This window comes from Ictalurus furcatus, chromosome 13 (genome assembly GCF_023375685.1).
Source record: "Ictalurus furcatus strain D&B chromosome 13, Billie_1.0, whole genome shotgun sequence".
In the NCBI taxonomy this organism is placed as follows: domain Eukaryota; kingdom Metazoa; phylum Chordata; class Actinopteri; order Siluriformes; family Ictaluridae; genus Ictalurus; species Ictalurus furcatus.
This window is the reverse complement of record NC_071267.1, coordinates 6,833,854-6,854,942: the sequence shown is the minus strand read 5'-3', so window position 1 is coordinate 6,854,942 and position 21,089 is coordinate 6,833,854. Positions and strand designations below refer to the sequence as shown.

Below are 21,089 nucleotides of genomic sequence, written 5' to 3'. Positions count from 1 at the left end.
CACACAGGAAACTATCCAAGCTTCTCATCGCCATCCTGAAGTGAATGAAAAGCATTTGCATCAAAGGGTTTTTCCAAAATGATCCTTTTGTAATATTTAGTACTATTAAAGTACAAGTAAAGATTACATTCAGACTAAGTAAAGAGCAGATCTTAAATTCACCTGGTGGCAGCATGGGTACGCTTTTGCTGCTCAGTCCATTTGTGCTTTATTTTATTGCGATACTTGTTCTTGTTTACATCACGATCAGAGGTTGTGCTGTATAAAATGACGCTCAAATACGTTCCAAATGGCTATTTGGAGACCTTTTAGAGTTCTCACTGTGAAGGGTGGAACCTTCAGAGGGAGTAGGGCATAGTCACCACCACTTCAGAATGGACTGCAGCCTCCTGTTCACTACATTGTTTTCACTTGCCCCTTGCTGTTTCCTGTTTTTCATCACCTCCACACAGCCCCTACATCAATGACTATGTTTACCTGAACATCAATATTCCACTATTATTTGGAATTTGTAATATTCTATTTAGTATTGAGTCATGTAATTGCTGCCCGATTCAGATTAAGACAATATTCTGATTCCCCAAATGCTGATCCGACCCCCCCCCAAAATATGCCAGTTTTAATCTGAAATTTGGCGCATGTAAACATCTTACTTAGAAAATCCACTGAAAACAGATATACGTGCATTCTCAGTCCACAAGTAATTGTGGGTGATACCAGATGCTTAGCTGTAGGCTAGGTATTTAGCAATGACAACTCAGGCATACTTACAACAACTATGTATACAGGAATATTCCGATACCTATACGCATAAAAACATCAAATTCGTAAACATTCGTATTCTGAAATCCGAATATAGACCTTAAACGGAATTTGATGTGCATGTAAACAAAGTTAAAGTTCCTGGAGGGCTTGGACTGGATTTTGTCTCACTTGTAATTTGCTTTGGATAAAATTGTTGGTCAGATTACGTACAAAGCAAGAAATAAAACATGAAAAGCCATCTTGTTATAGGAAAAGAAAAAAAGCCAAGGTAGTGTGATGCAGACCCTAAAGTTGATTATTTACCTATAACCCCACATCCTAAAGTGTTTTGTTCCTATTATACACATCATACTTTTATCTGTTTAGAGTTGCATTTAATGTTGTGGAACGTCCCCAGGACCTGTGATCTCCTCACAGAAGTCCCCATAAAAATGGCAACACAGTCTGTACAGGATTTCAAGTTTTTCTGCTTTTTTCGTGGAAAACTACTTAAATTGGCGAAATCGCAATTATACTAAACAGTTTTGCATGTAACTAATAATTTAGTTAAGGACTGCTAGAGTATACCAGTCTGATGGTATATCAGGTCTCTTGCACTGATGTTTGTTCATGAGAACATGAGCTGTTTTAGCTGTACTCATATGAATCGAAGGTTTTGCCTGTATGTGCGCTGCGATGACGTCACGTGACGCGTCTTGGCCCAAATCTCCAGAAAAACTGCTGTAATTTTGAAAAAAATTATTTTTTTTAAATCGCAAGCCCAGCCGAACATTGCGGACTTTGCCCTATTTTGCGTTCATTTCCGTGATCTCAAAATTGCAAAATCCTGGAGGGACTGATAACACATTAGAATGAGCACATTAATGTACTGTAAATCTTACAGCCAGCACTATTGTCTAGCTGTAATGTATTAATTAATGTATTAATGTGCAAATTAATCACATTTGACATTTAAACAGTGCTGTGGTATAAATCCGTGTATCAGCCGGCATGTTAATACCACATCATTTGAACTAAAGACAGCTGTACACGTGACTAAAGCATACAACATAATGTTATACCTCCCGTTTCTGTTAAACGAAAATAATCAGCGCTGGTACTTTTAGATGTCTATTATTTTTGGCTAATAATGCTGTTTTGTGACTATTGCTATATGTGTAAAACAACTGATCATTTAACATTTAGTAGTACTTCATGAAGAATGAAAAAAAACACACACACGTATAGATTAAAATCAATAGCAGACTTTATTTAAACTGACAACTCAAAGTCAAATAAATGACCAATGGATGGACTATTTTATGGATGGATTTGAACAGATATTGCATCATGGCGAAGTTTTAAGGCAACATAAGAATTACCCTAAACAATCAGTGAGTGCTTTTGATTTTACCCTGACTCAGTCAGTGCTTCCATGTTACACATGATAAGCTTTTCTTACAATCGAATTCATTAAAAAAAATTACAAAAATAAAAATAAAAAGGTTCAAATGTTATTAATTGGAACGAACTGCAAATGGGGGTAAAAACATGTCATATTAGCAATCAAGAACATTGCATGATTTTGTTTTTGTGCAATTTGTGTGCAATATGCTTCAATAAATTAATAAATAAAAGCATAAATCAATATTTATCTTGTTAACATTTGTGCAGTAAGTTGTCCTAGACTAAACTGGGACAAGGTTTAAGTGCTTGATAACATCGAGTCAAACTCGTACAAGTTAGAATGTCATATTTGCTCAATTAAAAACTACTAATAAGATACAGCAGGTGTGTCCATGAAATTTCATGGCAGTTTTCTTATTTCAAAAATAATGCCGCTTCAGGGGTCGAGTGCAGAAGCACTTCGGAATAATCTTCTGACCAGCAGTCTATAATAATACATGTCTATAAATATACGTTCTTGTTTAATTTAGAAAAATAAATATACATAAAGTATACCTAAATAGAACGTTAATTCTATGAAGCTGATAAACATGATAAAGAGGTTGTAATGATATATAAAAGTTATAGTAGCAAATTCCATAGTAATGTATAAAATGTAAAGTCATTTTCTAAATGTACTGTAGGTAAAGTCCAGGATCTTTGGTATAACAATTACCAAACAAACTGGTAAAGAATATCTCAGCTACAAAAAATCTCACTTAGAATATTCGATCAGAGTAGGACATTGTACAGAGTTGCCAGTTTGTTGCGTACACCTAGGAGTAAATAATAAACTGACTAATGAACTCGGCGTGTATGGAAAATACGCTTTTGTTGCCTACTGCCTTGCAGAGCAGCACTGCTGCCATTGGTGTGCGAATGTGAGTGTGTGAATGGATGAACCACTAAGGTTAGAAGTCGCCGTTATAAGTGCAGACCATTTATTATTCACCTACTAGAAAGGTGTACGCAATAAAATGTCAACTCTATGTACTGAGGATTTTTTTTGCCTGGTACTCAGCTGTTATGTCTAGTACTGTTGTACCACTTTCTGATCGCCACGCCAGTGGTGCTGCTAATCACGCACAGCGCTCCGCCGAGGCTCCACCATGTCGGCTTGCGATTGAGGAAGAGGAATTGCAGTACGAAGGCCAACACCACGTCCGTGGTCCTCATGAGTGCCACCGGGCCGGCCTTCTCCACCTGCAGTGCTTTGGTAAGGAATATCTGGCCAGCGATGCCCAGGACCCCAATGGACATCATGATCCACCTGTCCCAGCCGCACGATGGCATTTTCCACTCATCTATGATGAACAACACCACGACACACTCTATGAAACCCAGGACAGCATAATACCACACAGCGAGGTAGTAATGCACATTCTTGCCCATCTTTCTCAAGATGACCATCGTGCATGCTACCGCAATGGCGCTTACGAAGGCAGCTACGGTGCCCTTTAAGTGGTTGTCGTAGTTGTTCTCAATGTCAGAGATCTCACCCCCGAAGAGGAAGGGTGGCCTCGCTATGAGGACAACTCCGGTGAGGGTGGAGATGGTGAATATGACATCCCAGACAGAGCAGCGCTCCTTGAGGAAGATCCAGGCCAGCAAGGATGTGAAGACAGGGTTGCTGAAGGTAATGACCGTGGCATCAGCCAGGGGCATCTGAAGCACGGCGTAGTACAGCAGGATCATAGCGTTGGAACCCAGGAAACCTCGCAGAAACAGGTACACCCGCATACCTCGGGGACCCAGGAAACCAATTCTGCAACAAAGTGATTTTATAGAAATTATAAGAGTTGGTTGAGCGGCGTTCCAAGAGTGCCTATACTTCCTATAACTGCACTGGGAAGTTTCACTGTGTGCATCACTCCGCTCGTATGTGTTCGCCACGTAAAATTCCACTTCCCAGTTCGAAATTGTTAATACACTCTTGTGCCAGAAGCACCTTTAAGAAGAACATACAAATCAACGTGAGCTAGCTAGCCAGTTACCTAGCATGCTATAAAGAGAGTGAGGCTTCTTTAGAATCCATATCCATTGGCAGAGCAAATATAAACAGAACATTTGGCTGCATCACATCCGAAATATCATTTATTCAATATTAGTTTCTTGTTTATAGAACTGATGCATGAAAACAGTATTGCACGAGCAAGAGTACAGTTATGCTGAATATCGGCACGGCTGTGATTACTTACGACAGTCGGCCTGCAAGCCGACCGAATCACAGCCGAGCTGATATTCAGTAAAACTGCACTCTTACTGGTGTGTTATAGCTGTAACAGCTGCTAGCACCAAAGCAACAAGCATATTCATAAGTTCCTTAAGTTTCTTAAGTTCCCCTCTCCACATTTCATTCCTAACCTACAAGAGGTTCCCATATACGGTCTGGCTTTTAAAAAGCAGACAAAAATGAACCCGTTTAAAAGTTTACACACGCTTGATTATTAATCCTGTGTGTCGTTACCTGGATGATCAAGGACTGTGTTTATGTTTTGTGAGAGTTCTTCATGAGTCCCTTGTTTGTCCTGAGCAGTTAAACCACCCAGTGTTCTTCAGAAAAATACTCCAGGTCCTGCCCATTCTTTACTTTTCCAGAATCTTCTGCATATTTTACCCCTTTCTAACAGCGGATATACGATGATGAGATCCATCTTTTCACACTGGGGACAACTGAGGGACTCGTACACGACTATTACAAAAGGTGCAAACATTCACTGATACTCAAGAAGGCAACATACCACTTTAAGAGCCAGGGGATGAGGGTTGTAAACTTTTGAACAGGATGACCGGTGTAAATTGTTATTATGGTGTGAATGTATGGTCAGAATTCACTATTGTACTAATTTTCAGCGAAAAATACTAGTCAGGTTGCTGATCCACACTGACTTGGACTAGAACTTACTTGAAGTAGATCATGGCTGGCATGACAAACAGCATCTGGAAAAAGCAGCGGATTGCACTGATTTCCACCGCGTGAAGCCCGTTGATTTTCTTCACGAGAAGAGCAGCAACTGAAAAGAAGACTGAGGCCAGGATGGTGTAGATGAGACCCAGGCCAGAGCATGCTTTCTTCTCTGATGGAAAACAGAAACGTGAAGAATCAAAACCTATTCCGTTCAATTCAATTAAACAGCGAGCATCATCCTTGAAGAGAATTCCATTTCTTCAACATTTCTTTCAATACAACTGAAACCAGTGAAGGAATACAAAGCAAAAATTCTTGAAATGATGAAACACAAAACTATTACGTGTCTATCAGTAGTGTCATGATTAATATTAGCGGATGAATTTATCAGCATTTTAATGCTGAACGTATTATTTTTCATGATAGAACATACCCTTGAATTGTTTTCTACTTGGCCAACTTTCAATAAAATGATCGCTGGGATCATGAGGATATGCGATGCAAGGACTTCACTGTGGGACATGGCTTTGTACGCCATGAACTGAATGCAGAAGTAGGAAAGAATAGAGGTGTGTGAATCAGCATGTGGACGTATCAGGTTTTGCTGATCTCATGATTTCTGAAGAAATAAAAAACCAGCCTGGTTCACTTGGCTACCTGTTGGGTGAGTGCACCACTTCTGAGGATCAGGTCATGGGAAAGCCTAGATTGAACACAAGCCAAACTGTATCAACTATACTGACCTCAAATGGGGTCTGGAAAATATCCTGGGACTGTAGATCCCAAGGCCATGGCGGTACTTCAAAACAGAGAAATGGGCAGTGTTTCCTGAACTGACTCTTGCATCAGTTCTACAGGAAATTACTATAAGGAAATACTTGACTGGTTAAATCGAGTTTCCTTATAGGGATGGTCTAGCATGAATAACTCATTGTATAATTATATAACTTAATCTAATAAGTTTCTGTATATCACAGTATCTTCACAGTAACATTTCTAAAGATGATAATAATAATAATAATAATAATAATAATAATAATAATAATAATAATAATATTAGATAATATGAAAAGTAAAAAAAAACAAACAAAAAAAAAAACACCACCACTATGGCAAGAACGTTCAATAATTTATTTAAGGACTGCTAGAGTATACCAGTCTGATGGTATATCAGCAACCTTTAGATCAAACATTTAAATAATTTAAAACTTTTCCCTCATCGTATCAAATGCTATAAAACACCGCCATGTGGAAACTGCAAAGTCATACTACACGTAATGAGCTGCTGGAATGAAGCCATGTTTAAAACCTGTTTACCCTGCCTAGCTCTGGCCTGATCATTCTTACACTGGTTTCTGTGATAATGGCTGTGCATTACAGATTAATATATAGTTGTATGAGGGGGAAAAAAAGAGCATGTCTTGCTGATGACATGTATAGTGTATATAAATTTGACAAATAAGTATTTATAGAAAAATCCACAATACCCTGCAAATGGAACAGTGTCTTCATACTGTTAGCCTAACCCAAAGGGGAATCCCAGAAAATCTGTGATGACAATAGTACTTTTTACAAAATGATAGCCACAGGAATTTTCACCATTTGGATGTTCACTGTAAGGGTAAAAACAAACTGTTTCTCATATTAAAAGCCCACTCCTGTGGCCTGTTGTCACATGTCCCCATGTTCAAACACCACCTGTGTCACTGAATGATCTTATGTACTCATGGGGCGACCCACAGAAAACCACTCCATGCTAATTATTTGCCAGTAGAAGCTACATGGACAGGTCACGTGTATTATGGTGTTCAGTATTCTCAACAGACAAGATCTTTAATTCCTGTGAGCTGATTACGACTTTATAAACCCTGTTGCTTTTGTGCCCCTGGCAAAGCTTAATGGCAAAAGGCCTTTGCCTGTGCTGTCTGGATGTGATATTCTTCTGTGGAAAAAGTAAGTACACCCTTGGCCTCAGAAGTTGGTATTGTCCACTTTAGCGAAATAGCTTCTTGTAGGCATTTTACATAATTGTCCACCAGGCTTGCTGGGATATTTGACCACTCTTCCATGCAATATTCTTTCAGTGGCAAGATGTTTGAGGGTTTTCTTGCATGTACTGCCCGTTTCAAATCCCCTCACAACATTTCAATTGGATTCAAATCAGGGCTTTTCTTTTTGATCCATTCCTTGGTGGATGTGCTAGGGTGCTTATCAGCACTGTCCTGTTGAAAGGCCCATTTTCTGTACAACTTCAGCTTTCAGACAGATGGCCTCACATTATCTTCAAGCACTCTTTGATATGATGCAGAATTCATAGTTGAATCAATGAATACAAGCTGTCCAGTCCCTGAGGAAGTGAAGCAACCCCAAACCATAACATTTACACCACTGTGCTTCACAGTTGGTATGAGGTGCTTCTGCTGAAAAGCTGTCTCTGATCTGAGACAAACATGTCTGCTGTTACTATGGTCAAACAACTCTATCTTTGATTCTTCTGCCCAGAGCACATTATTCCAAAAGGCCTGGTCTTTGCCTACATGCTCATTGGCAAACTGTAGTCTTACAAAGCCTTTTTCCTGGCACACCTCTCATGCAGGTCAAATATGTGCAATCTCTTTCTGATTGTAGAAGCATGCACTTTGACACCAACAGTTACAAGATTTACTAGCAAATCCTGTGATGAATTTTGGGGTTCTTGGAGACTTGTTTTGCATCAGACGGTCTGCTCTTGGGCTGAATTTACTGGGACGGAACGATGTACATCAAATAATTTGGAGATCTTTTTAAATCCGTTGCCAGACTCATAGGTATTGACAACCTTTTTTTCTGAAGGCCTTACAGATCTCTTTAGATCTTGACATGATGACACCACACACCTCAAGAACAAAGGGAACACCAGACACTAGATACGAGAGAGGTATAAATAAGACAGGTTCCGCTTGCACTCGCTAAGCAGGTTCTAAATCACTGGCACCCGATCTTCAACACCTGCTTCTAATGTTATGGATTTGAAGGTGTGATAAATGTAGGGGTGTACTTACTTTTTCCATGTGACTGATCTGGGTTTTTTTTTGTTAATTTAAATTGTGAAAATTACTACAAAATGCCAATTTTATGTCATTTGATAGAGTGCATCAACTTTATTAATAGGCCCTGTTTCAAAGAGGATCAAATATTTGGTTGTCCAAATATTTCCATGCGGTGTACTTATTTTTTTTCACATGACCGTGTGTGTGTGTGTGTGTATATATATATATATATATATATATATATATATATATATATATATATACACATATATATATATACATACACACACACACATATATATATATATTTTTTTTTTCTAGATAGCCTTTAAGAATGCACAAAAGAAGACCGTATTGAAAATCATTCTCGCTGAATATTATAAAACTTAACAATACTTGCTGCACCATGAAAATGGACTTTAAATGAAATAAATACAGAAATATTAATGTATATTAACTATTAATAAATGTTAAAGTGATAAAAGATATACATCCAAACTAAACCAAAAAGTAAGACTCCACATAACAAATAAAAATAAAGATATCCTAAATTAATCAAAAAACACAAAACAGGCACAACTCCGATCCCACAACAGACGCAACCAGGAAAAACGAATCGGTGGGTATAATCGGTTATCGGTGCTGATTCATTGGCAAAACCGATCAGTCGACCGCTACACATCAAACACACGACACTGCTGCCAAATGTATTCACAAATTCTGAAAGACTGGGAGTGTTGCGGCCCAACTGAGAAGTGAACCTCCACAAACATCCACTGATGAAGGCGCAGCCGACATGGTGCTGGCAAACATACTGTAGTCCCCTAAGTACGGAGAACTTTGGGACACCTTGTAGTGTTTACTCATAGTGAGAAAGCACCTAAATGAAGACCGGTGTGAATGAGCTGTGGGCAGTGCCAACTGAAAAGCTTGATCTGCACAGTGTTGAACGGTGACGGCTGCATTTCTTCATTTTCGTTGTTTGGCACTGAACTTCAGGTGATGTTAAATGTGTTTGAAGGAGAAGCATGCTAATTCCTGGGTCTGCCCTCTGCAATCAGGAAAATAAAATAAACACATACAAAAAACAAAAAAAAAAACCCAACCCCAAACAGAAACCAGCCTTAAGCGGTTCAGAGTCCACGTCCACGTTGTATGTGCAGCAGCTTTGCAATAAATGCATGTTTTAACACAAATAAACCAGTTGCTTTGTAATTTTCCACTACCGTTGTATAAACAGGATTTTAAAACAACAAAAAACAACATAATTATAGTCTACAGCGTGGGAATAAATAAGCTCTGTGCTCTGGATGAGAGTCTTTGAACTTTTTTTGTAAAATACTCTAGTAACGGAAAATTACTTTAATTTAAGGTCAAAATATCAAAATCAAGTATCGATTTTTGTTATATTTTTCATTACATTTCACTGGAGTTGATCTTTAGTCACATTTACTGGATATTATAAAGCCACAATTCACCTCAAATAAATTACGCTAATGTGTGTGTGTGTCTCTCTCTCTCTCTCTCTCTCTCTCTCTCACACACACACACACACACTAACTTCTCAATCTAGAGCATTTACTTGAACAAGACTCAATAAAATTCCCCATCAATAAGACAAATCAAAAACAAATTACATTAACTGTTTACATTTTTTCTTTTTTAATTTTTTACTGTTAAGTGATTAAATGAAACGCCATTTAAAATATAGTTACTGCAAACAACCACACAAACAACGTGTCAATGTCACTATATAGGCCTTGTTTATTTATTTATTCATATATTGATATATTTTTTATAACTGTCTGTACTACTTGTGTGAAAACGTGGAAAACTGATTTCTGTTATTACCGTATACTGCACATGGGTGCGAGGGTGTTGAAGCAAACTTTTTGGGACAGTCCACAAGAATGCCCAGATGTTGCATTACTCCCGGTGATCTTGCGATCCCTTGCGACATTATGGTCAGGAGATAACACGGTCACTACTCACTCGGCTGGTTGCAGGAATGATTTTTAATCAATTTCCCCTCAAAGAAGAATGATGAGTCATTTTACCCGCTCTTCACTAAACCAGAAAAAAACAAAAAAAACAACAGAAACCCTCATAGAATGTGTAATGGTTTTAATGGTTATAATAAGAATTGTGTTGGTTTTAATGAAAACTGTAATGGTCCTTGTGGGGCTCTACTGGTAATTTGTTGCCTTCTATTGGTGGCATGTTAAGTCTATTGGATACCATTAAGGACCAATAATGGTAATTGTTTTAATGGTTAGCTGATGGTTTGTAATGGTATTTGTAGTGGAATCCACTAGAATTTCTGTTGGGGTTTTTTCCCAGCAGACATGAATAATGTACAGTGGTAAAACCAACTAGTTCTGTGCAGTGTTAACTAACAATAGATGGTACTTCAGTAGATCATAACTAGTTTAATCAGTTATTTTACTGTTTGTAATCTTGATACTACTCAATGACAAGCTGATCAAAGTCTTAATGTGATGTGATGCGAACTTGATTCTTTTCCAATAATAGCACGTCCTGAAGTGACAAAAAAGTAAAAACCAGCTTGTTACAGATGAGTAAATGTTACCGTAAGTGTTAAATGTCTCGTTACAAGATTGAAAATTACAATCTGTTCATCAAAAAGGCTTTTTATGCGGCCACATAAACTCCTGTTACTATGGAAACTATGAGGTATTCGGACCAGCGCATTAATACAACGAAACCTAGGATTTGACTTCGAGCCAGCACTACTCTCAGAGGTACAGAAAACAACTTCTGACAAAACAGATTAGACAATTCAGCAGCGCTGATTATATTTATACGATTATAATTCTCATTACAACATAATTTGAATGGTTTCTCAATTGACTACGTTTACATGGACAGCAATAATCTAATTATTGACCTTATTCTGAATAAGACAATATTGTGATTTAGGCATTTACATGAGTTGCTTTTAGAATATTCCTTTCATGTTCACGTTTTACATGTTATAGAACATAGATGGATTAACGTCACACGCCATTATGTCCCCGCACCACGCCATCCGACGTTTCCTCCAGAATTTCACGTATCGACATACAGTTCGTCTTCTTTATGGTACCGTATACAGTTTTGAGTGTTTCATTTTTAATTTCACGAAAGCTTTTGTCATGCTATACGTGCAGATAGACAACTGCTTGAAGCCGTGGGCTGCGTCCCAAACCACATACCTACTATATAGTAGCCGAAATATATGTATTTCACCTACTACATAGCAGGTAAGTACGCAGTTTCGGATGCAGCCGTGCTCGTTTGCCGTAAGACGGTTGAGCACTGCCGTGTGTGAACGTGACATCACAAAATGCGGTGAAAACTCTCACACAGCGTTGATAATGTGATTAAGGTGTGTACATGTGTGTACATGTCGATAATGTGACTAAAACAGGAGTACTCCACACGTCTTAATTCGATTTGTGTTTATTTCGAGTATGACCTTAGACTGGAATAAAGCTGGTTTGTCGTTGGACGTTCAATATTCGCAGATATACGGAAATTAAGGGACCGTCTCTAAAGTTACATACGACATCGTTATACACGTTTCTAACTTCAATAGCATTTGAAGGGAATGACTTACAGTCATTTAACCAACTGTAAAGTGTTCATCTAGGTGTCAGCTATAATGCACACCTCTTAGATTTTTTGATATTTAACAAAATAAACTATTAAATCATATGTAAATATTGCCATGTATTTTATTACTGCATGGATTCATACATACACAAAATATACCATAATTTAAAGCTCAATAGCATTTGAAGGGAATGATGTACAGTCACACAACCAACTGTAAAGTGTTCACCTAGGTGTCAGGTATGACGCATAAATAATGGAATATTTTGTGTATGGGCCCATTTTATAGTGAAATTAAATTCATATCTAATTTACATATGATTTAATAGCTTATTTTAATAAATATCAAAAATCTAAAAGGTGTGCTTCATACCTGACACCTAGATGAACACTTTACAGTTGGTTATATGACTGTAAGTCATTCCCTTCAAATGCTATTGAAGTTAGAAACGTGTTTAACAATGTCGTATGTAACTTTAGAGACGGTCCCTTAATTTCCGCAAATCTGCGAATATCGAACGTCCAACGACAAACCAGCTTTATTCCAGGTGACTTTAGCCGTATTAAGGTCATCAATAATTGCTGTTTACATGGTAGTTTCTTAATCAGAGTATCGGCTTAATCGGGTTCATGTCAGAATATTCAGAACTAATTATTAGTATATATTATTAGTATTCAGGACAACAATAATCTGATATTAACCTGAATAAGACAATACTCTGATCTAATGATAATCTATCATGTAAACAGCGATTTCTGACGACCTTAATCAGACTAAAGTCATACTGGAAGTAAACACAAATCGTATTAATCGTGTGGAGTATTCCGGTTTTAGTCGCGTTATGAAAGTGCATATGTTTGTGATGTAGACTAGAGAGTTAGCGTGACAGCCCTGACATGTCCCGCCTCTTCAGAACTCCATGCACTCAGCGCCAGCCAATCAAACTCCAGCATCGCAAAGCTTGGGTGCTTCTGATTGGCCAGTCTGATTAAAGAAGGTACAGGGGGTCTGAACTCAGACGACATACATCTTGCACTTTTGTTTCGGCGAGGCTTGCTCTTTCAGGACATTAATACAATAAACGTTCATGTCTCTAACGTCGTTCAGATGAGGAAAATATATGTAAACAATTGGGGTTTAACCTTTGTGTGTGTGTTTTAAATACCGTCTTAGCATCCATTTAAAACGAAAGGAAGTCATTCATAAAGAACAACACACAAAGTTCCTGTAAGTCTGTGACACGCGTTTGAAACAAATAAAACCTCCAAACTCTAGCATTTCTGGATAGATTTCTTTAGATTTAGTGACCGAGTGTAGTTTTAGAAGTGCACGTGAGCCCGAGGTCAGATCGGATCACACTTACCTCTCTGAACTGCGGCGCGTGACTCCTCGGGGTCGGGCTCGGGGTCGCGCTCGTGCCCCTTTTTAAAACACAAACACTCCGTCCATTTGCGTGAGTTTTCCTGTGACATGTCGCTACCGCCATCACCTTCTTCCTCGTGTCCTCCGATACTGCCTCGCCGTAGCCGGGTTTCTCCGTCCTTCTCCTCCCCCTCCGCATCACCCGCAACTTTAGGAAACGCCGTGTCCTCGTCCCTGAAGGGGACAACCGAGAAAACCGTGTGTCCGCCATCATCATCGTCGCCGCCCTTTCCGTTCCTCAAACCGTCCATATCAAGATGCAACAGGTGCTCATATCTCGGTGACTCGCCTCGTCACTCTGTTCCCTGAGGAGTAGAAGTTGGCTAAATGATTAACCTTGCACACGCTGTGAACATGCAACGCCATGTTCTACCACTAGAGGGAGAGAGAGAGCGCGGGCGCTCTACACACTACCTCACTAATCTAAACTGCTAATTATACTAGTAGTTTATCTTTGCTGCTGCTTAATAAGGCAGTTTTAAGAGACGCACACTTAGCATACATACTAGCAAGCACGTGAGGGATTAAAGATATAAAATGAAATTAAGCTTTAGAAGAACACTTAACATGGCGGACCATACTGTAATATAGGTGGCCAACCGAGTGGTTTCCCTGCGTTTTTACCCACTCATAATGACCCACTCAACGACACTGATTCCTAATCATTTTCAGAAAACGTGCTTACAATCATGAATAACTTGCTATTTAATGATTTAGGTCATTTTTCAATAAATACAAACCATCATCTTAATACAATAACAGATGTCACATTTATATTAAAGTGGTTTATTATTTCTACACAGTAACGACAAAGAACAAACAATTACACGGCTAAAAACCTTCTGTTTAAAATGACATACCTACAAAATACTATCACGTCTAAATTCACTGCAGTATGATTAACCTGATTACAAAATTGTCTGTTCAAACTACCATAATTAGTGTAAAAAACATTGTCAGTCAGATGAAGTTTTTTTTTTGTATAAAAGTTACAAACTGTTTAAGACTACAGTAAAAAAAAATCTGCCAACAATTTCCTGGCCAACCTATTATGGTGTCAACAGTTAATCACTTAATTTGCAGTTTTGTGTTTCTTTATTATTGTCCCTCTAGCTTTTGTTCAGAGGGAGATAATACATGGACAATGGCTTTTGTTAAGAGGAGGAGGGGTTAAAAAGAGCAAAACTGAAAAGTGCAGACTAGATGATGACAACAATGGTGGAGGACACAAAGAATTTCTAGAGAGGCGGTCATCTGGAAGCATCGTTAGTCATCTAGATAACGCACGTGAGTCCTGACAGCAAGCGCGTCTCCATCGGTCTGTCCCCCGGCACTTTTAGCAAAAAACCTTCAAGCATTGCTTCAATTACTCAGATCGATGATGAGGTGCTCATAGATCTGTGTCCTCCCTTTGAAACTGGAGGCGAGCAGGAGCTCATGGTTGTCAATGGATACCAGGGAGAAAGCCCTTGGGGCTTGGACATTCAGCTCCTGGAAGTGCACAAAGCGGCCCTTCTTGGAGTCCCACTGGTAGACCTGCGTGAGTGAGTAGTCACTGCCCAGGATGGCGTACTGCCAGCTTCCGACTGTCACAGGCTGGAAGACCATGGAGCCACGTGATGGCACACTTTGCACCTCGGTGAACATGGCACCATCCCACCGCATCACCTTCGAGTCGCCAATGAAGCGTGTCAGGCAGATATAAAGCTCACCCCTGGCTCTGAAGTGCTTCACAGCATATACGTCCTCCGTCTCAGGGATGTCTGTGCGCCGCTCAAACCTCTGGCTCCGGCTCCACTGATAGACGACGGGCCGTTGCGAGCTGCTGGACAGGATCAGATGAGGTTTGCCACCGATCTCCAGATACTCCACATCCGTGTCACGGTGCCACGGATGTAGAGACTGGTGTGAGTAGAAGCCATTGCCGTTCCACTTGTACACAGTAGTGGAGCCTGCTTTGGAGCTGTCAGCAATCGCGAAGAACCACTCGCCGTCCAAGCGGAATGTTTCGACATCGTTGGGCTTGCGGATCTTCAGGATATCAATGTCTTGGATCTTGATGAACTTGTGGGCTGATGTGTCCCGCTTGTAAATGTGTGAGCCCCCAAACAGTTGTGCCACAATAATGAAAAGCTGGTCATCAATCACCATTGGCTTACAGACCACGGTGGAGGTACCTAAGAAGAAACAGAAATAATACCAATTAAATACGGCATCATGGTGTGACGTGATAAATCAAGTAGCATTCAGCATAGGTAAAAATCTTTACTGTAGCTTTAGGTAATAATACTATATGTGGCTGTGAAATGGACTAGTCGACTTTAAGAATGTTGTTTACACTCAGACTTTTATTTTCCAATGATCTCATTACTGAACACAACTAATCAAACATTCTGAGTTGTGTATATTAGCTGGCTCTCACTTTCTATACTGTCAAAAGGTCTGAACTCCATGTTGACGTGGTCCCATTCCATGAAGCTACATGTTCCCGCAAAAGGCTGTGCAAACACCGCATACTGATCGTTCCCAACAGTGAAGGTCTCCGCTGAGATAGACTCGAACTTCAGGGTCTTCTTGGAAACAAACTCTGTAACAGAAAGATGATTTTGCTGCCGGATATTTCAGATTTAAAACTGCAGTTTCACATACTTGTCCTGACTTTGGAGATTTATACATTCTTGATTTGTTTTGTATTATGGGATCATAAAATTAATCAACAGTCTTGTCAGATTTAAGAGTATTATAGAGGACTGTCACCTCACCTGCAGTTATACAGTCAAACGCCTGAGGCATCAGCTCGTTGATCTTCCTCCCTTGATAAAGCGGCGGCCCGCTACAGTGTATCTGGTCCACTGTCGCGTTGGTGTTGTGCATCCACTCAACTAGCCATTTCAGTTTACAGTCACAGATGAACATGTTCCCTCGAAGATCCCTGGTAGTACATACATATATTTGCAGGTAATATCATGCTTGGTCTGGTTACCGTAAAGTTGATGTCATGAACATTAAAAGGTGATATTATATTTGTGAAATGTGCAAAAACATACACTTTTGTTAAGGCATCCATCCCCTTGAAAACATCTTTGGGTAACATCTCAAGGTTATTATAGGCAAGACTCCTGATCAGTAAAAAGATCAATATTAACGTTTAAAGCTTTCACACCCTTTCTACAGAGTTAATCATTTATCCTGCTATAACAAATTACGCTCTGATATACTCACAGATGAAGGAGAGATTTCAAACCTCTAAAGGCCAAAGGTGACATGGACCCGATTTTGTTGTTTTCAATAAACCTGCAATCAAGTGTCACATTTAGTAACAGTTATTCCATTTATTTGACTACATTAAAAAGAAATAAAGAGCGATGCAACTCACAGGTACTCCAGATGTGGCAGGCCCTGAAACGCATCTTCATCAATAGAGTCAAAAGTGTTGGCTGTAAACAAGCTGTAACCCAAATCAGCATTTTAGTGTCACTCATACATTTGAGATGGTTTTAATTTTCCCATGACACCTTGGCATGAAACAATATACTAATCTCCATCTTCTGTCTCTGTAGAGTATAATTACAAACTTTAATCTTATGGAAGTTGTTGAGGCATCGATAAACACGTTTCTCAATAATATATAATTTATAAAGAACGTATGGTTATGTTGCAAGTAGTCACATGACTAAATGGCTGTCAAAGTAAACACACAAGTGCGTCAGATTTCACATAACCGCATGTGAGGAAGTGTAAAAACGAGTGACTTTTCCCTCTATTGCTCCAGAGTTTGGAGTTTGCTTTTATTCTCTCTCATATACTGTAAATCTCATCCTAAGACCTTTATTGTTAAAAAGTTAACAGCTGTAGTTTTAAATTCGCCTGATCATGTATGTAATTTTCTTTTTTTTTTTACTGAGAGATTTCAACTTCTTACCCTGACATTTCTACTATAAAACTGTATCAAGTAAACAAGGAATGTGTCCCAGTGTTTTTCTGGGGTAAATACCACAGATTATATCCTTATAAAAAGAAAGTTGTTGTTTTGTTTTTTAATATCCTGAAGTATTCCTTTAAATAGAAGGTTTTGACAATGTTGTCATTGAGAACACAGCATTTTTGCTGCTTCTTTCTAGATTGTATCCTGATAATAATTTAACCACATGCATTTTAACAACTTTCAGTGCTCTATGCAGTCCCTACAGGATTTCACAGAGGTTTTTTTTGTGATTGTTGTGGCCAAAAATGCTTGTTTTTGCTGCGGTTTTATTCAAAATAAGATTTTTTTTTTTGCTTTTTCTTTGCGGAAAACTACTTGAATTGGTTAAATTGCAATTTCATGAAATTGTGTGCACAGTCTTTCACTAGTGAGGTACAGTAAATGAGACCTTTTAGCTGTACTCATGTTCATGGTTGCACTGGGTGATGCGTCTTGGCCCAAATCTGCAGAAAATCTGCGGTAATTTAGAATTTATTTTGAGTTTGCTTGATTTTACATTAATTTCTGCAATGGAAAATCGCTAAATCCTGGGGAGACTGTCTATGTTATGTGTTATGAAATCTTCACTCACTGGCATTACTTACTGACATTTGAAAACATCACCTATTGCTAGTGATATAGGTTATCAAATGTATATGCACGTATGTAAAATGTGTCTAAGACCACCTCCTGAAGTGGTTTGAACAAACAGATTTTAATCTGTTGCACATGTGTCTTGGATGCATCTACTCGTTCATTTTTATTTGGACAATGTCTGGATCTGGATATAATCATGACACTCGAGACCAAAAGTAAAAGGCGTTACAGACAATGTAATAGAAATCTAATAAAGTAAGTAAAGTAATAGTAGTCTGCTCAGTGTTTTTGAATGCTAAATGTAAGGTAAAAGTAATGTCACATGAATGAATAGCAACATTATTTAGGACAATTTCCTTAAACATTTTAAACATTAAACATTTTAAGGCTTTCACTTCTGACTAGAATAGCCTGTGCGATTGTTCCTGCTGTCATAATTTGTAAGGTTTTTCTAGAAATCAAATAAATGATCATTCATTTATGCAAGACATATAGTCCTAGGCACTGAACAGGAAACTTTTTAGCAATACTGACTGACTTCAAACCATAAAATTTAGATGACAATCCCAATAGAGCAGCTGCACTGCATAATTTATACAGCACATTGCAGTGTTGCCAGATTGGGCAGTGTTTCTTTACTAGAAGTATTTTAATCACATTTGGGATACACAAAAAATGTCTTTGGGTAGTAGAGCTATATAATTAAACAAAATTTAGAATGGAGAATGGTGGCACTGACTACTTTAAGCCATAATTAAGTGTTAGCTCTTATGGTCTATACGTTTCTAGGCAGAGTTAGAAGTAATTCATATTGGCAGAATAAATAGTCTGAGAAACTAGACTTTCCTGCCATAACATTTCTGAAGGAAATTGTGGATTTTCTATGCAAATGTGGTTCAGTCTATCCCATATAGATTAGTGTGTTTGCAGGAACGCTAAAGCAGTTATAAAATGGCACAAACAAAGTAAAACAAACAAACAAAAAAACAAAAAAACAAAAACAAAAAAAACAAACACTGGTGGAGAATATAGCTCTGTCTGACCAAAACACAGATCGAGCTGGTCAAACTAGTAGACCATCTTAAATGAGTTATTTCCAGCTTCATTATTACTTGGCTCAACTGATCTGTAAATGCTAGAGATTTTCTAATTGCCTTACTGTTATGTTATTTTTTTTTTTTTTTTTAATATTTGTAATATATATAAACCCTCATAGAATTTGCAATGGTTTTAATGATTATAATGAGAATTGTATTGGTTTTTAATGGAAACTGTAATGATAATTTGCTGCCTTCTATTGGTGGGATGTCTAGTCTTTTTTTTTTTGCCTAGTGGATACCATTAAGGACCAATAATGGTAATGGTTTTAATGGTTAGCTGATGGTTTGTAATGGTATTTGTAGTGGAAATCATTAGAATTTCTGTGATGTTTCTATTGTTTGTTTGTTGTTGTTGTTGTTGTTTTCAGCAGGGTGGTGCTGCATTAGTCGTGGTAGTTCAGAAAATGTTTCCTTCTCCAACTTCTCACTTACCACCATAGATGGTCTATTAGCTTTACAAGCTCGGCCTGTGTTTTGGAACTGTGTAGCTGATTTTTAGCAGGGACAAACAGTTGATACAGTTAATATACAGTATATGGCCAAAGTTTTCTGGACACCTGACCATCACACCCATATGTGGGCCTTTTCCAAACTGTTATCACAAAATTGGAAGTACACAATTAGATCGAATGTCTCTGTATGCCACAGTATTAGGCTACAATTTCCCCTCACTGGAACTAAGAGACTCAAACCTGTTCCAGCATGACAATGAGGTCAGAGCACAGAGCCCTGATCTCAACCCCATTACACACCTTTGGGATGAACTGGAACACCGCATGCACCTCTCCCAACACCAGTGCCTGACCCCCAGTCACAAACCCTCACAGCCACCTTCCAAAATCTAGTGGAAAGCCTCCCCAGAAGAGTGGAAGTTATTATAACAGCAAAGGTGTGTCGGGGACTAAATCAGGAATGGGATGTTCAAATGGGTATGATACTCAGGTGTCCACAATCTTCTGCCCGTATGGCAATCTGGCTCGCCTATCTATCGCCTAGCTCCTGATTTAATTGGACTCTTCAATCTGGCAACCCTATTTAAGCGTTTTAAGTAATTAGATACGGAGCTTAATGGACTCTTTAATATTTCTGCAGGGTTCTGCTGAAGGGGAACAGACAGTGTTTGTTTACAGACATCTACACGCCTAACACTGCGATCCAAGCTCAGCTCAGTAATCAAGAACAGACACACAGGAACACAAAGGGTAGCCTACGCACTACACAACACAGACATGCTTCAAAATAGAACGCAGCCACTGCGTTGCCATGGCGACGCCCAAGCCTGCGTGCTGCTGTATTAGACTAGTATTAAAACAGCAGTAGGCGAATAAACACAGAGGTTTGGGATGGGATCGAGTCTACTGGATAACAGGATAACAGATCTCACAGCAGCTGAAGAGACGGCGTGTGGAGGAAGCTTCCTGGGGCGATTTCACTGAAGCCGGACTTCACGAAGGATCTGTTGGCGAGACATGGAAAAGTGCATGAACACACACACACACACACACACACACACACACACATTTATATATAGCTATATATTTCGATATTTATTCAGGAAAATCTCAGAAGGAGGATCTTACAGTGAGACGACGTCCGGAGGGAAGGTGTTCGGAACAGTCCTGATGTTTTCGCACAAGGCGTTATCTTTGGTGCACGTGCATCCCTCGGGGCAGCGGGGTTGTTTATTCCCCCTGCGGCTCTCAGCCGAGAGACAGAGCGCTGCGGCGCAGAGCAGCGTCACAGTGAAGCCCAGTGTCCCGCCGCCGTGTCCCATTCTGACCCGGTTCACTTCAGAGCCTGGGACACGGACACACTCAGCGCACGAGCTGCTCCGGAGCAAACCCACAACTATACGGATGCGCCTCGGTCTCAGAAAGGCACCCAAGCGTCTCGTCCCGAATATAAACACATGCAAAAAAGCACATGCAAGACCAAGACTTCCAGTTCAAAACAAACACACTCAATCGAATGTAGCACAATGAGTATAGCGTCAATCAAATGAACCGTTATTGGATAGAAATCCCTATAAAGCCTCGTGCCAGCCTTGTATAGAGAGCATGCCACCCCAACAAGGCGACGCTCCTACAATACATAAAGATGTGTACAGGGTCTGATCCAATGGTCTTCTCTCTCTCTCTCTCTCTCTCTCTCTCTCCCTTCTTGCGATTGCGCACGAGCGCATCCTGGGAATTAAAGCTTATCAGAATATTCATGAGACAAAAACACGCACCTGAGTCCCAAGAAAAGGACGCGATGGGCTTTG

General features: G+C 39.3%; 2 protein-coding genes across 3 annotated transcripts; both read right to left on the bottom strand.

Moving 5' to 3' along the window:
• Positions 1-1,993: 1,993 nt before the first annotated feature.
• slc35g1 (solute carrier family 35 member G1) lies at positions 1,994-13,673 on the bottom strand. The gene is made up of 3 exons (XM_053640073.1): positions 13,107-13,673; positions 5,096-5,267; positions 1,994-3,955 (listed from the first exon to the last, which is right to left on the bottom strand). The coding sequence occupies exons 1-3, from the start codon at positions 13,414-13,416 to the stop codon at positions 3,208-3,210; spliced, it is 1,230 nt and encodes a 409-aa protein (XP_053496048.1). The 5' UTR covers positions 13,417-13,673; the 3' UTR covers positions 1,994-3,207.
• An 854-nt stretch (positions 13,674-14,527) lies between these two features.
• On the bottom strand, positions 14,528-20,990 carry lgi1b (leucine-rich, glioma inactivated 1b). 2 transcript variants are annotated; one of them, XM_053640070.1, is made up of 8 exons: positions 20,407-20,990; positions 20,211-20,282; positions 16,542-16,613; positions 16,388-16,459; positions 16,213-16,284; positions 15,928-16,097; positions 15,588-15,752; positions 14,528-15,342 (listed from the first exon to the last, which is right to left on the bottom strand). In XM_053640070.1, the coding sequence occupies exons 1-8, from the start codon at positions 20,598-20,600 to the stop codon at positions 14,528-14,530; spliced, it is 1,632 nt and encodes a 543-aa protein (XP_053496045.1). In that variant the 5' UTR covers positions 20,601-20,990. The 2 variants fall into 2 exon arrangements, with proteins under 2 accessions (XP_053496045.1, XP_053496046.1); XM_053640071.1 differs by having other exon boundaries at positions 19,579-20,282; positions 20,407-20,472.
• Between the last annotated feature and the right edge of the window lie 99 nt (positions 20,991-21,089).

Bases quoted from the DNA above. Each gene is read 5' to 3' on its own strand.
- slc35g1 (XM_053640073.1), bottom strand. From the start codon at position 13,416: ATGGACGGTTTGAGGAACGGAAAGGGCGGCGACGATGATGATGGCGGA. The intron at 5,268-13,106 runs GTAAGTGTGATC...GTTTTCCATCAG, and splicing joins ACGCGCCGCAGTTCAGAGAG to AGAAGAAAGCATGCTCTGGC. The intron at 3,956-5,095 runs GTAAGTTCTAGT...ACTTTGTTGCAG, and splicing joins CCAGCCATGATCTACTTCAA to AATTGGTTTCCTGGGTCCCC.
- lgi1b (XM_053640070.1), bottom strand. From the start codon at position 20,600: ATGGGACACGGCGGCGGGACACTGGGCTTCACTGTGACGCTGCTCTGC. The intron at 20,283-20,406 runs GTAAGATCCTCC...TCTCGCCAACAG, and splicing joins CCTCCGGACGTCGTCTCACT to ATCCTTCGTGAAGTCCGGCT. The intron at 16,098-16,212 runs GTATGTTTTTGC...ATGTACTACCAG, and splicing joins ATGGATGCCTTAACAAAAGT to GGATCTTCGAGGGAACATGT.